The 14,555-nt window shown below is 39.8% G+C and overlaps 1 protein-coding gene across 1 annotated transcript in view; it reads left to right on the top strand.

Moving 5' to 3' along the window:
- The window catches only part of KCNQ1 (potassium voltage-gated channel subfamily Q member 1), a 379,050-nt gene that overhangs the window by 45,902 nt on the left and 318,593 nt on the right, over positions 1–14,555 (top strand). Inside the window, exon 2 of the mRNA XM_068398668.1 lies at positions 7,574–7,664. Within this exon, the coding sequence (XP_068254769.1) occupies positions 7,574–7,664 (91 nt within the window). The remainder of the gene's footprint in view (positions 1–7,573; positions 7,665–14,555) is intronic.

Raw genomic sequence — 14,555 nt, 5'->3', positions numbered from 1 at the left:
TGGTCTCGGCCCATCTATCTAACCTGTCCAGATCCCTCTGTAGGGCCTTCCTACCCTCCAGCAGATCGACACTCCCACACAGCTTGGTGTCATCTGCAGATTTGCTGAGGGTGCACTCAATCCCTACGTCTAGATCATCTATAAAGATATTGAACAGTACCGGCCCCAGAACTGAGCCCTGGGGAACACCGCTAGTGACCGTCCTCCAGTTGGACTTTGCCCCATTCACCACCACTCTCTGGGCTCGGCCATCCAGCCAGTTTTTAACCCATTTAAGAGTCCAACCATCCAAGCCCCGGGCAGCCAGTTTGTCCAGGAGGATGCTGTGGGAGACAGTGTCGAATGCCTTACTGAAGTCTAGATAGACTACATCCACAGCCCTGCCCTCATCTACTAAGCGGGTCACTTTGTCATAGAAGGAGACCAGGTTGGTCAAGCAGGACCTGCCTTTCATGAATCCATGTTGGCTGGCCCCGATGCCCCGATTGTCCTGCATGTGCCGTGTAATGGCACTCAGGATGATCTGTTCCATCACCTTGCCTGGCACCGAGGTCAGGCTGACAGGCCTATAGTTCCCTGGATCATTCTTCCGACCCTTCTTGTAGATGGGCGTTACGTTTGCTAATTTCCAGTCAGCTGGAACTTCTCCAGTTAACCAGGACTGCTGGTAGATAATAGAGAGTGGTTTGGCAAGTTCATCTGCCACTTCCTTCATTACTCTGGGGTGAATCCCATCCGGGCCCATAGCCTTGTGGGTGTCCAGCTGGCACAGCAGGTCACTAACCGTCTCCTCCTGGATTACGGGAGGTTCACACAGCCCCCCGTCCCTAACTTCAGAATTACTTGATATGGATTAGTATGAATGTTTACCTAGCTGCACCCTGGAAATGACTGTGCAGTACTGCCTGAGGTGGTTAGGGATTTATGTTGACTTGTAGTAATACAAACCTTTTCAGGTTTTTCATTAGGATTTTCCTGATGAAAATTAAGTAAGGAATGACTTCTCTGTCCTGGAATGGGACAGAATATATGACAAAGTTAAAGAGTGATCACCTGTCCTCAGTATGTGTCTTACCTGAAGTTGTCCATCTAAATCCCCATTGCAATAACTTTTTGTTGCCTGGAAAGCTTCATGAAAATATCCTTTTATGATACCATTGACCTTTGTGTTCACAGTCTAAAAACTAAGTGTCAGTATGTGTAAGCTATGGAGATGAAAGATGAAATAATGATGCTGTCATACATTTTAATGAACTACCATGAACTGGATGTGCAGCAGCATTATAGTTTGCAAATTATGATGATCAGGATAAGAATCTGCCTATATTTAATCTTCATGCTCATGTCATTCATTCTCAATGTCATCCTTCCAGTCCTTCTAAAGCTGTATGCTTAGAGGAAGTTAAACTTTGTATTACTTTGTTTACCAGTGAAACCTATCACAATTAAAAGCTAAATGGCAAAAAAATTATTTACTTTGTAAAAAACAAACAAAACCCCACAAAACAAAAAACCAAATTCACCCCCTGAGTTACAGGGTTGGTGAGGAAGTTGCATGGTTGGTGGTTGATCATGCATGTGACTGAAGAAAGCTGTAATTTCAAAGAAAGACAATCCAGTTGCCCAAAAGTAAGGTGCAGACAGATTCAAGAAGGAGGCTTAGGTAGAATGTTACCGAAGACATAGAAGGACCCCAAAGACTTTTTTTTTTATTTACAGAATATTTCTTCTTTAGTTTCAGTTATTTTCTCCAGTGGACAGAGAGGATGAACTACAACTAGCCATTGACCTCATGCCAAAAAAAAAAAGAGCACAGATCCAGCAGTTATAAGCTAAAATAGTATACCCTGCATGCAAGGGCACTGATAGTTGGATACCTTCAAGATTGATAGCTGTAATGAATAAAAGTTGTTCAAAAGTAAAGAACAGACTTAAGCCGGTTCTTATGTGACATTGAACAAGGAAAAACTGTCTGTCTTCCTGAAGGGTTAGAACTCAAGTTGGGTTTATATAAATTGAGCTGAACTTTGCATCTCCCTTCTCATCTATTAAATGTTTTTGAGGTTTCAGCTTGATTTAGGGCTTAATGCCAACCTTTTCCAGGTTCATATAAAGACTCCCACTGAGAGTATGTAACAAACACTGCAAGAAGGAATAAAATCTGCCCACATTTTAATACTGGTTTTGATTATGACGGCTACGTGTGCATGAGACTATATTAATCTAGTGACTAAGTACTTCCAGCTTGTCTTATGCACCTCTTTTTTTTAAAATGTTCCTGGTCATATCACTAGACATATTTTATAAACCTTTATCAGTTCTCCTACCTGTGACATTTACTAAATGAGCACTGTTATCTCTCAGTAAGTGGTTAATTGTTCCTTTGATCATTCCACACATTGTTTCAAGCCACAAAAAAGACATGCTAATGTTCTAAACCCATAGTTAAATACAGAAAAAAAGCAGCAGCTCAGGGTGGGAGGCTGCAAAGTACTGATAGCCACCTGTAATGCATCATGTTTCTGAAGCTGCCATTGAGATCAATGAAAAAGCCCTAAGTCTGGATCTGTTCTGAAAGTTGAAATGTATCCTAGAATAGTCAGAAACAATTAAATCCACCATTAGTTATTAATTTATTCCCTATATATTTCCTGTATCTTGCTAAATGTAGCACCTGTACTAGCTGGTCATGTTTACCTGTCAGCTGTATGATTCTTTCCTGGAAGTGCTCCAATTTCTCAAACCTATTTGAGACAAAAATGTACCTAAATCATCTGGCTGACTTCATGGAGTAAGCCAGTTCTTACTATTTATTATACGCGTGTCCACATACACACATCTATGCACACAGTCTCATGTAAGTCTATATACACCTGTGTCTAGGTCTTTGCTTTTCTCTTTAATGGGTAGTATAGCATAGACACACATCCCAAGTCTATATACAGGCTTGGATGTACATGAGCTCAAAGTGTTACTGGGGGGCTGCACACTGACATTGTTTCATGCACACTGGGATAGCTCCACTTCTGGGTATGATTCCACCAGATATCCAGTGCCTGTTAAAAATTGAGTTAAAAAGACAATCACAGAAGCTGGCTTCTAGTAAAATAGTGCTGTTAGCCTGAGAGGAAACCGGTCACCTTGTAATAGTCTACTGAAAACAAGAGTCCATGAAAGAAAACATCTGCTGCTTTGTAAGTGTTAGTGTCCACGCTGCTTTAATGGTGGTTTCACGGTTTCACTCCCAGAAGTACAGAGATGATCCCACACTTGCAAAATTCTTGGGGTTAAAAGAAACATAGCGCTGTTAGATATGAGTTAACCACAAAGCTAAGTATTTTTGAGTGCATCTACTGATGCAGTATCTGTGATCTATCTACATGCAGGCAGATGCTACTTTGTAACCTGGGACAGGCGATACAAAAGACTTCACACACTTTTGCCTCATCTCTAATGCTTGCTTGGCCCCATAATCTGAGAGTTAGATCAAAGCTGATGAAAGCCTGAACTCCTCATTGCTCTGCTTCCTTTCTTGAAGATGGTCACATTTGTGCATAGAGGATAAACAAGCAATGAGTTTCAGGAGATAAAAGATCTGTGTTTTCCAAGAGACAGCCTTTTCTGACTGCTAGATTTAAAGAAATTCCGGTGCTCTGCTGTGTATCTCTGCTTTAGAGGAAAAGGGTATTATACAATGGTGAATGTTTGTTCTGCCTACCCCTTATACAACTGGTGAAATCAACATGGGACTGTATGCGTAGCAAAGTGTTCCAGAGTGGCTGATGCTACTGGTGAAATCATTCATCTGTCTTAGATCTTTAAGTCCCTGAGTGATACTATATGGGAGCTAAGGTATTTTTCATTTTTTCCTGTGAGGGAGATACGCAAGGCTGGCTGAATAACATGCTTTTCCTCTTGTTATGTTACAGTAAAGCAGCTTGGCTACAACCCAGTGAAGAGTAAATGACTGTTCTGTGAAGTCTAATAAGTGTTTTGGGATTAACATGTACACTGGATAGCCCACACTCAGTTTGCCTAGTTTAAGTGTCCATGTTTAGAGCCTTCACTCACTCAAGAGTTGAAATAACTAAACGTTTTGCACAGTAACTTGTTTCATGCGGGATATAAATTGCTCCCTGAAGGTGTCCAGTGTCTTTCCACCAACAACAGAGCTTTGGTGTGCAGGTTAGACTTAGCTTGTCTGAAACAAAGCTCTCTTAACTTAGTTGTCTGGAATTACGTGGTTGATTAGGATAGGGCTGATACATCTGTATACTAGTAATTTGTCTAATGTTGATTATTGTAAGGTTGGTTTCAGTTTCCCATTAGTTTGTCTGATATTAACTGGTTGGATGAACAGTTTACATGCTTAGCGTTTGTATCAAGGTGAGTACTTTTTTGGGAAAATGTAGTAATAGTGATCACAGTAAAGTGATTTTAAGAGGGATAAGGTTATTTTGGGCATGTGAAAATTCTAATGTTTGCTTTAAAAAATACACCAATTTAGGGGCTTTGAAATTTTATCTACTGTTGTCAGGTCTGTACCTTTGATATTCCCTGTGAAAATTCACACAAGTTCAGTTACACTCTAAATACTTGGGGAAAAAAAATCACAGCTTTCCCATGAGTAGTGAAGGCTTCTGAGGCTTGGCAGTTAAATTTCCCCAGGATGATTTTCACATAGAGCAAATTCAAGTTTGAGGCAGAGTCTGTCCTTGCAGCTGTTCTTTGTAACTATTTAACTACTGTGGACTTGTTTGCTGTCAACAAGTGAAAGCAGGCAGTAACTAAGAATCTGTGCTCCACTTCTGACTGAAGAGAGGGGAGGTAGCTGTCAAAAAAAAGAAAAAAAAAGTGGTAAACTTTTCCTGTTTTCCATTTTCCTGATGCCTCACTCCTTTCTTATGATTCAGAAGTGGAGGAAGCCACTAGTACTGGAACAAAAACAGAGTAAGAGCTGAGTGTTGGAAGGACATGAACAGCAGGCTGATGCCAGAAGAGGACCATGTATTTTTTTCTCTCTTAATTTTGCACCTTCTGTTCCTTACGTGTAATTGATCTCTTCTCAGAAGAAAAATAGTGATGCCAGTGTGACAGGGTTAGTAGCTTAGCTGTGGTGCTCCACTGGCACAGCTGTACTCGTGGGGCTTGTGGGCATCTTCTCTCTAATGCCAAAGAAACAGATGAGGAGCAGCAGTGTCTGACTGAACATCTTTGTTTTGCTTGGCATAATGTGTATTTGTGGGTATGAAGGTGTCTCATGCATCAGCCTGGAAAGAGCACAGCAATAAATTTCAAGAGTTTTTCTGAGAGTGAAACAAAAATTAAAATTAGTAAGACTGAAACGGATCCATGTGCATGAAAACCCGTAAAAGTAGGTAGAGCACAGACTGGCACTTGATGCAGTTCTCATGTCAGCCTTCACTTTCTCTAATAGTAACAAGAAAAGAGATTTGGCAAACAGTTTACCCTGAGTTTATCTTGCTGTCACCTAGGCACACAGACTTTCACCTTTATTCCTTATTAGGTTCTCTTCAGAGTGCAGCAATGGGATGGTCTTTTCTTTGGTGCCCTCTTGTGGTTTCATGCATTGTCCGGGTTACACTTGTCATCGGTGTGCTACTACTAAGGGATATAATAAGTATTAATTGTTACTGCTCAATGTGTATTCAGACAGCTTACACCGTCTTATGCAACTTGTTGTTTGCGTTGAACTAGTACTTCTATGTACGTTGGACTTGTTATCTAGAGACCCTTAGCTACCGCCGTGTAACTGATCCCATATATGTTCATGTCATCATATGTATCGGTTTTAAGCGATCGTGGGAATATTGCAGATAGAAGGGCTGGACACTTGGGGAACATTTATGTTATGTTTCATATGGCTGGCTCATCTTTGTGTTCCCCTGCCTTGTCTGCACACCTTACTTCTGTTTAAGAATGGCCAAAATCAGAGATACAAGGTAAAATGAGAAAATTTTAGAGATAAATCAGGAACACCCTTATATTTATACTTCACCTAGGTAAAAGGATATTCTCATATCTGTGTTTGTGTCAATACAATCTCTATCCTATTAACTTCAATTCTTCATTACTTACTAATTTGATTTTTGTACCTAATTACCTGCAAACCTCCTCTCCACGATTTTGTAATGTGGTTACAATATCATTTGTATGTGTGTGCATTGGACTTACATGCGCAGTATTTTGAAGCAGTCATTGGGCAGTCTAGCTTATAATGTCAACCTTGACACATTTTTATTCTCTTGAGTGCTTGGCCTTTCAAAAGATCCACCCAATGAAGTTCTCACTTATGTGAAAAAAGATAAAGGCTCTGGGTGACTTCAGCTGAGCCATGCCAATTTGCAGCCACTGATCTCCTGTTAATATTTTTCCTCTTGAGTTCAGTTTTATTCATTATGTCAATTCTTTTTTGTTGTTTTTTTCTGAGGAAAAAACCTCATTAACCATTTTAGAGGCTGGTAACAAGGGAAATGATTTAGTTAATGGATTTTGCAGCAAGTTTCTGTCAAGTGCAAATGATTGTCTCAACAGAATTGTGAAAAACAACCCTAACAACTATCTCTGTGTTTAATAAGTGAATGTTTTAAGTCTTCTTCGTTGCTTATGTCATGTTTTAAAAAGAAACATGCAGTTGTTTGGGAACTGGAAGCTGCTTATGCCTAGTGAATAGCATCCAGTTTGCGTCTTAAATGTTTTGCTTCCCAAATGCCTTATGTTCCTTTAAGGCGAGCAGTGGTGCTGTGGGGTGGTGGGCACAGCTGAAGCTGCTCAGGGAAGGGGTTTGAAGGCAGAGGCTTCGGGGCTGGGCAGCCTTGTTTCCTAGCTGAGGGAAGAGGCTTCCTGGGGGCTACAGGCAGTTGGGTTGAGTTTGCTGCAACTCCCTGGCTGTCCCAAATCTTAGCTTGGGAACCAGGATCCCCTCCTTAAAGACTTACTTGGGCAGAGGGGACTGGGGAACAAACCCTTATATTCCCACTCTCTCTCTGATAGTTGCTTTGAAATTTTATTTTATTTAAAAATGGAATCAGTCCTAGGTTGTGTTTCACATGCCAAATGTCAGATTTTATTTATTTCGGGACTTTTGGGGATTGGTTATAAAAGACAGTGTAGGCAGAGCCTGTTAAGCTCTGGCTTAGTTGGGATTTCTCTTTGCAGTTTATTAGAATTTGGAACAGTAAGAAGGCAAGTATTTGAAACATGCTGGGGGGGTGGGGTGGTGGTAGTGATTCAGCCATCGTAGCCCTTACAATGGGGAAGAACAGAGTGCTGTTTTCCTGAGGGGCTAGGAAACAGCAAGTCTTAGAGGTAGGCTAAAACTAATGTTATTGTGTGGGTTCAATTGATAATGTCCAACCCAAAACCTCAGTATCTGAAGAGAAATGAACTAACCAACATGAAGCAGGATCATTCAAAGCTACCAGTGTGTTTTAAGATAATCCAATACCAATGACATTTCTGTGTGTACAGGTAATTTGTAATGACATAATTATCTGTCCTCCCTCTGTGTTCTTACTAGACTGCATTAAATTTTTATTTTTTTTATTTACAGCTTCCTTATTGTGCTGATATGCCTTATCTTCAGTGTGCTTTCTACAATTGAACAGTATGCAGCTCTTGCTACAGGGACGTTATTTTGGATGGTATGTATGTGGATGTTAATGAGATTGATGCATGTTTGTTCTTAATGTGCAAATTCTGATCTCCTGAGCCAATACCATATCAAGCAGAATGTTCCTTACGGTTTAATTGACAAGAGGCTTTTCTGCTTTTTCCTAATTGAATCTGTAAAGCCGCAGAAACACCAAAAGTCATGACAGTACAAAACCTAAGTCTTGCCCTATATGGCCTATCCTGAGGGCATCTATATTCTGTCCAACACACAAGGCTTTTGTAATTAAGCTTGAATCCCTCATATTGCTCAGGTTAATCCATTTTTCAGCCATACTGAAGACCAGACACCTGACATAGGAGGGAAAACAAAAAGTAAGTGGAAGTCCTTTCTTTTAGTTGATGTCAGATCCAACTTTCTTTCACAAGTGGAAAACTCATGTATTTTCATTGACTTTAGAGTTAAGTCAATGGCTCTACCTGTCTTACACACTTTCACTTCAGTAGAGAAAACGTAGTTATCTTTTGTTTATAGTACACTAGTATGCAACAGATACGTATCAAGAAATATTCCAAGAGTATTGCTGTCCTGCCAGCTTAGATTTCATTCAAGAGCCTTAGTTTGAAGTTGGAGAGGCATGATTTTAAACATACAAAAAATTTACAAATTTGTTGTACCTCAGTGGTGGGGTACCCCCTGCTAAATCATTGATTTCTGTATTCGTGAATAAATGACCATTATTTTACTTATGAAAACTGTCACTGTCTTGAGAAAATGCTAACTAGCAATTTAAATGTTTGTTCAAAATAGTTCTTGTAGCTGTGCACCAATAATATCATTGTTACATGTGATATCATTATTAACATGAAAAAATTCACTTAAAAACCCCATCAATTATAATTTTTTCAATTTATCTATTTACTATGCTAAGTGTTTATGCCTAATATGAATACTATAAGAATGTAGTATATTAAATTTAGTGTCAATCACACTATTTCTATTTAAGGTATCTTCATGCCTGGTATATTATTTTTAGAATAGAATATAATCTTTCAGTTGGAAGGGACCTGCAGCAATCATCTAGTCCAACTGCCTGACCACTTCAGGCTGACCAAAAATTTAAACATATTATTAAGGGCATTGTCCAAATGCCTCTTAAACACTGACAGGCTTGGGGCATCGATCACCTCTCTAGGAAGCCTGTTCCAGTGTTTGACCACCCTCTCGGTAAAGAAATGCTTCTTAATGTCAGGTCTAAACCTCCCCTGGTGCAGCTTTGAACCATTCACACACATCCTACCACTGGATGCCAGGGAGAAGAGCTCAGCACCTCCCTCTCTGCTTCCCCTCATCAGGAAGCTGTAGAGAGCAATGAGGTCATCCCTCAGCCTCCTTTTCTCCAAACTAGACAAACCCAAAGTCCTTAGTTGCTCCTCATGTGAGGAGGACTTCCAGCCCTTTCACCAGCTTTGTTGCCCTCCTCGGGACGCATTTGAGTACCTTAACATCCATCTTAAATTGTGGGGCCCAGAACTGCACACCGTACTCAAGGTGAGGCTGCACCAACGCTGAACACAGCAGGATAATCACCTCTTCTGACTGGCTGGTTGCGCTGTGTTTGATGCACCCCAGGATGCAGTTTGCCCTCTTGGCTGCCAGGGCACACTGCTGACTTGTACTGAGCCTGCTGTCGACCAGCACCCCCAGATCCCTTTCTGCAGGGCTGCTCTCCAGCCACTCCTCTCCCAGTTTATACTTGTGCCTGGCATTATTCCATCCCAGGTGCAGAATCTGACATTGGGACTTGTTAAATTTCATGCCATTAGTCATAGCCCAATGCTCCAATCTATCTAGATCCCTCTGCAAGGCCTCTTGTCCCTCAAGACAGTCACCAGCACCTCCCAGTTTGGTATCATCAGCAAACTTGCTAATGGTACATTCAAGTCCTGCATCCAGATCATCGATAGATAAAAATATCAGCACTGTCCCTAGAATTGAACCCTGAGGAACACTCCTGTGACCGGTTGCCAGCCAGATGTAGTCCCAGTTTTTAACTAACTTGTAAGATATTTGAACTCCTAGGTGTAACGTTATAATTAGTTGCCAGCTAAGAGAGTCTATACATGTATTTCTGCATCTGGTACCTTTTCTGTTTTTTAGTTTGGGGTTTCCTTTTTGTAGAGATTTAAGGGGGTTTTTAGCCATAACTAGTAGTTGTGGTTACTTCTACCAATTTCTATGATGAATTTCACTTGTGATAATATCTCACTCATCTTTGCAATATGTCATAATATTTTACATGGACACAGTGTGTTGTTTCAGTGAAATAACTTCTAGTGACAACATTACCAGTGATGTTTCACTTTTTTCCCTTGTGAAATCATGGAACTCATTTTGTGTGTTCATGCTGTATGCAGTATGTATTACCTGTATCTGTGTAGTGCATTCAGTGTAATATGTATGCAATGTGTTCAGGATTGCATACAATGTGTGTAATATCCAGCATGTACTGGGTGTTCATACTGTTCTGTATTATCTTGCTTTCTAAGTAGTGTGAATCAGTGTTCCTGTTCTATATAATGAGGAAAAACTACAGTTAATTTTTAACATTGAAATCCTACTGTCATGGTTTCTTGGGAATTCAGCAGTTGTTTGTTTATTCAGTATTGGCATATTCTGATACTGTTTTCTTAAAGGATTAACTGTGGCAATTGTCAAGAACCTTAAGGGGATTACAGTGATCCATTGGTCCAAAGCAGTAGATGGGCCAACGTGTTCTCTGCTTTATCCAGTTTTGGTGGGACTTTCAAAGGAGTTATGCCATCTTGCAACAGAAATGTAAATGTCAGAATGTGGTTCCCGTTAGTGTCTACCCAGTAAAATTTCCTATTCTGTTCTTATTTTAATGTTTTACTTTCATTCTAATGTATCATTACAAGCTGTCAAAATTAGATGTAACTGAATTCTTAAGGAGGGAGTTAATCACAGATGACTGGTTGAAGAGAAACTGTAAAATGCAAAGAAGTAAAAGAAAGTGTAACAGCATACAGGGATTAAAAAACAAAACAGGAGAAAACACAGTGCAAGCTTCCAACCCTAGTGGTGATGTAAGGAGACTTATTAAAGCCTGGGAAAGCACTCTCTTTCTACTGCTTTGCAGTAGGAATTAATTTCTCTTTTGTGTTTCCAGAGGGACTTTTAGTTATACAACAATAAAAGTTTTTATTTGGAGCCAGACAATGCAAGTAGGTAACATTGTCGTTGTAGGCGAGCAAAGAAGGGCAAACAAGTTGATTTATGAACTAGTACTGAGTGAGAGAGACCTCAAAGGAGCAGCAGTGTAGCAACAACCTACCAGGAGGAGTATGGGAATGTTGAAGAAGGCTTTTCTTCTTGGGCTTAACTGGGATGGTGAGAGGAAGGGAACCTTCGGCCATGTGGAATTTGAGGTTTATGATACCTCAAGTCATTCCATGAATCTTGAATTATACTGCATGAGTGTGTGCTCTGTGAGTTTAAAACAATTGAAGTAACACTTAGATACCTTTAATTCTTTCTTTTGAAGATTATAAAATTGAGTCCACCTTTCCCTATCTGAGTTTCAAAGGGAAAATTACTGAAGTTTGTCCAAGAGCAGATTGCCTTTTATTTAGACATAATTTCCTATGTAGGGTAGAATTTTCTCTAAACAAATTATGCTTTGTAGTGCACCAAATGTAAGGCTGAGATAGTGGTACCAAATGTGCAGTGTCATGCATTGAAATTTTGCTTACCTGAGATTTGTAAACTTCTTGTGCTTGGGCAGGGGAAGGCTTTGACCAGACAGCCATAGGTCTGGAAATGCACGAAATGACAGTATCATGCTCAATGTCTGGAAATGAGTGCTCAGCCGTTAGCATGGGGGTATGCTGAGCTAAACAGCCCCATGGGGCAAATCTGATTAGATGAGCTTACTGGATGGGCACTGTAAATCTGATTCATCTTGAAAATGAGATGGAATAACTGTAAAAGCACACATGTGTGTATTTGTGTGTCTTATCTGTAAACTACTGTTGTTACAGAATCCCTTCTACAGCCCACTCATGAGTTGCATGGCATTGAAGATGCATGTTGGGAAAAGTACAGAGTCTGTTCCTCCTGACTGAAAAAACATTCAAACAAGACCCTTGAAAACATTCACAGTTAGGAGGTATACTGCTCTATTTCCTCCACATAGCCAAAGTTTTTTGCTCTTATCCTGTGAAAGATCTAAGCACCTACACAACTTCAGCAGAGTCTTATTGAAACCAGTGAGACTGGTCACATTAAAGTTACAGATGGAAGCTGAGTGTGCCCTTTTTCATGAACAAGACTTTCATGCTTCAATAATAAAGTCATACAAGATACTACAATTATATGAAAATAAGATCTAAAAAGGTTTTTGAGATTATATGTATATATTATTTCATTTTTACTCTGGAGCTGCTTGTCTTATATTATAACCTCCCACTACCAGAGGAGGAAATAGAAGACGTTATCAGTTATTTTAAAGCATTTTAAAATGCTTCTATTTTTCTTAACAATCAGAAAAATGCAAGCTTAACGTTGGAAAAATAAACAAGGGAAAGTTTATATGTGTTCCAAGTGGTGTTCCAGTTTTAGACAAAAAGCTTGCAATTAGCTGTTGAATCTTTCTCTACTTGTCACCACACTTCACAAGGCAAAGAGCCTTGATGAAAGCTATACCTAAATGCAGTTGTAATGGGAGATTAGGAGAGAATTGGCCTTTTGTTAGTTTCCAGAATACAGTGAAAACTGTTTAAATTTGCATGTGTTTATTTTATCTTTTTTTCACTAGATGGTGCTGTTGGAGGGGTTTGACTCCAGTTACTCGTTGGCACTTGCCCAGTGTGAGCTGGAGTCTGAGCCAAGACTGTGAAAGGATCATCATTTTGAAGGGTATATGTACACTTGGCCCATTTAAAATACTGGTGTGGGAGAGCTTTTGCCATGACTCATAAAGAGAATGTGGTATATCTGTGTAAAAATTGATTTTGAGACTACAATATTTAAACTGTGGAAAAAAGTAATTCAGAGATGTATGTTCCCAGAGAGGCCATATTTTTCTTTTATTTTCATAAGCAAGGATTTTATGGTGCCAGAACACAGCAGAATGCTGTTATCTCAGCATGATCTAAGAAAATCCAAGTGCCTGATCCAAGGGGATTAAATATTCTGCTGAACCAAGGGATATTTAGTGTGCCTGAAAAAGCTATTTTCTTGTAGGAATCTCATTTCAATATTGATTCCAACCAAAAAAAAAAAAGGAAGGTTATGTTTTTATGATGAAAGTATAAGCTCTTTCCAGCTTTCTGTTTCCTGAGTTCCTTTTCTACCTTAGCATACTTCTTACTAAAGAGATTAAACAATTTTTAAACACTAAAAAGAATATTAACTAGGATAAAAGGTAGTAGTTTTTGGTGGTTAACATTTATGTTATTGGCATTGAAATTATTCCTACAATTAAGAGAAAGTGGCACAGACTCTAGGCCTATGAGAAATCTAGATTTTTTTTCTTCTTTTAATATAATCTTTTGTTTTGAGTATAAGCCTTGGGTTTTGTTTGCTGGAGTGTTTTGTTGGTCTTGTGAGAAAGAAAGAGAAAAATACCTACAGCTTTTGATTCTGAACATGGTCTTCACAGAGAACAAGTGGTTCAAAGAGTTCAAAGTGGTTCCAGCGTTTTTTTTTTCTGATTATCTTCCTTGGTTCGGAGGGCCAAGACAGAGACTTACGATCTGGACATCAGTGCATTTTCATCCTTTTGAAAAATTAAATGGGATTAATGTCTGTGAAGGATGCCTGGTGATATCTCTACAGACTGATCTGTTCTATAGACTCTCTCTAAAGAACAACTGTAGTTGAGAAAGTGAAAAATTTGTCTTTGCAGCCTCAGCAATGTCCCCTGGTCTGACCCAGAGTGAGGTCAGCTGGTGTAGAAGACATGTGCGTGGTGGACTCATGCCCTTTAATCCTTTCATTTGCTGGACCTGCAGACAGACCTGTCCAAGGAATCCTTGCTGTAGCATTTCCTTTCTGTCACTCTATTGATAGCTGAAGTTGAGAATCCCAGCTTTCATTTAAAGTCAGCTTCTCTACATTTTAGCTTGTAGTAAAAAGGCCAAATGAACATGAACAGAAATGAAAATCGCCCTCTCTCCTTTTAATTAGGTGACAATGTAGTTAGTAGCTGGAACAAGGAGCTTCCTCTGAATCTGAACCCAGGTGTCTCTCGCTGCGCTTCAGTCTGTGGCGCTGATATTTGTAGCTGAGCCGTGCTGCCAGATAACGTGAGTGCTTCTAATCTGCTTCATTGCAAAATCAGCTGTGTTGGTTTGAAATACTGCTGGTAGTAACATCTTAACTTGTTCCAGCTGTTCGCAAAGCAATCCCTTGTCAACTCCCCTGATCTGTATAGGAGAATTATGTGTTTAATGTAAATGTGACGTTAAAGGGATTTAATTAGTTTGGTTCAGAAGGTTGTGTGAACATGCTTTTCGTCCAGCTTAAATTCTGTTTTATGTCCATTCTGAACAGGTCTGAGGGAGCCAAATGAGATGCTTCTAAAGTGGAAATAAGACTGTTAGGGACAGCTGAACCAATTTAATGAAGTGGGCTTTTAAAAAAAAAGGCAAGCCCGTTGTTATTGTTTGGTGTAGATTAAGTCTGAGTTGAAGAGGAATGTCAGGAAGGAATGAAGAGGTGATATGGAAGGAAAGTATGCTAAGACTAGTAAGGGAAAGATGAGCTGCTTTTTGTTTTCACATGTGCTAAAAATCAAACCCTTGTAGAAGGGAGCTATGGTTCCCGTTTAAAATCTGTAGAGGGCAGCATTGGACCACGCTGTGTCCCATCTGGGGTGGCAGGGTTCAGACCTTGGATG

The sequence above is a fragment of the Nyctibius grandis genome, chromosome 4 (genome assembly GCF_013368605.1).
Source record: "Nyctibius grandis isolate bNycGra1 chromosome 4, bNycGra1.pri, whole genome shotgun sequence".
NCBI lineage: Eukaryota > Metazoa > Chordata > Aves > Nyctibiiformes > Nyctibiidae > Nyctibius > Nyctibius grandis.
Note: the sequence above shows the minus strand (reverse complement) of the source record. Positions and strands in the feature narration are given on the sequence as shown.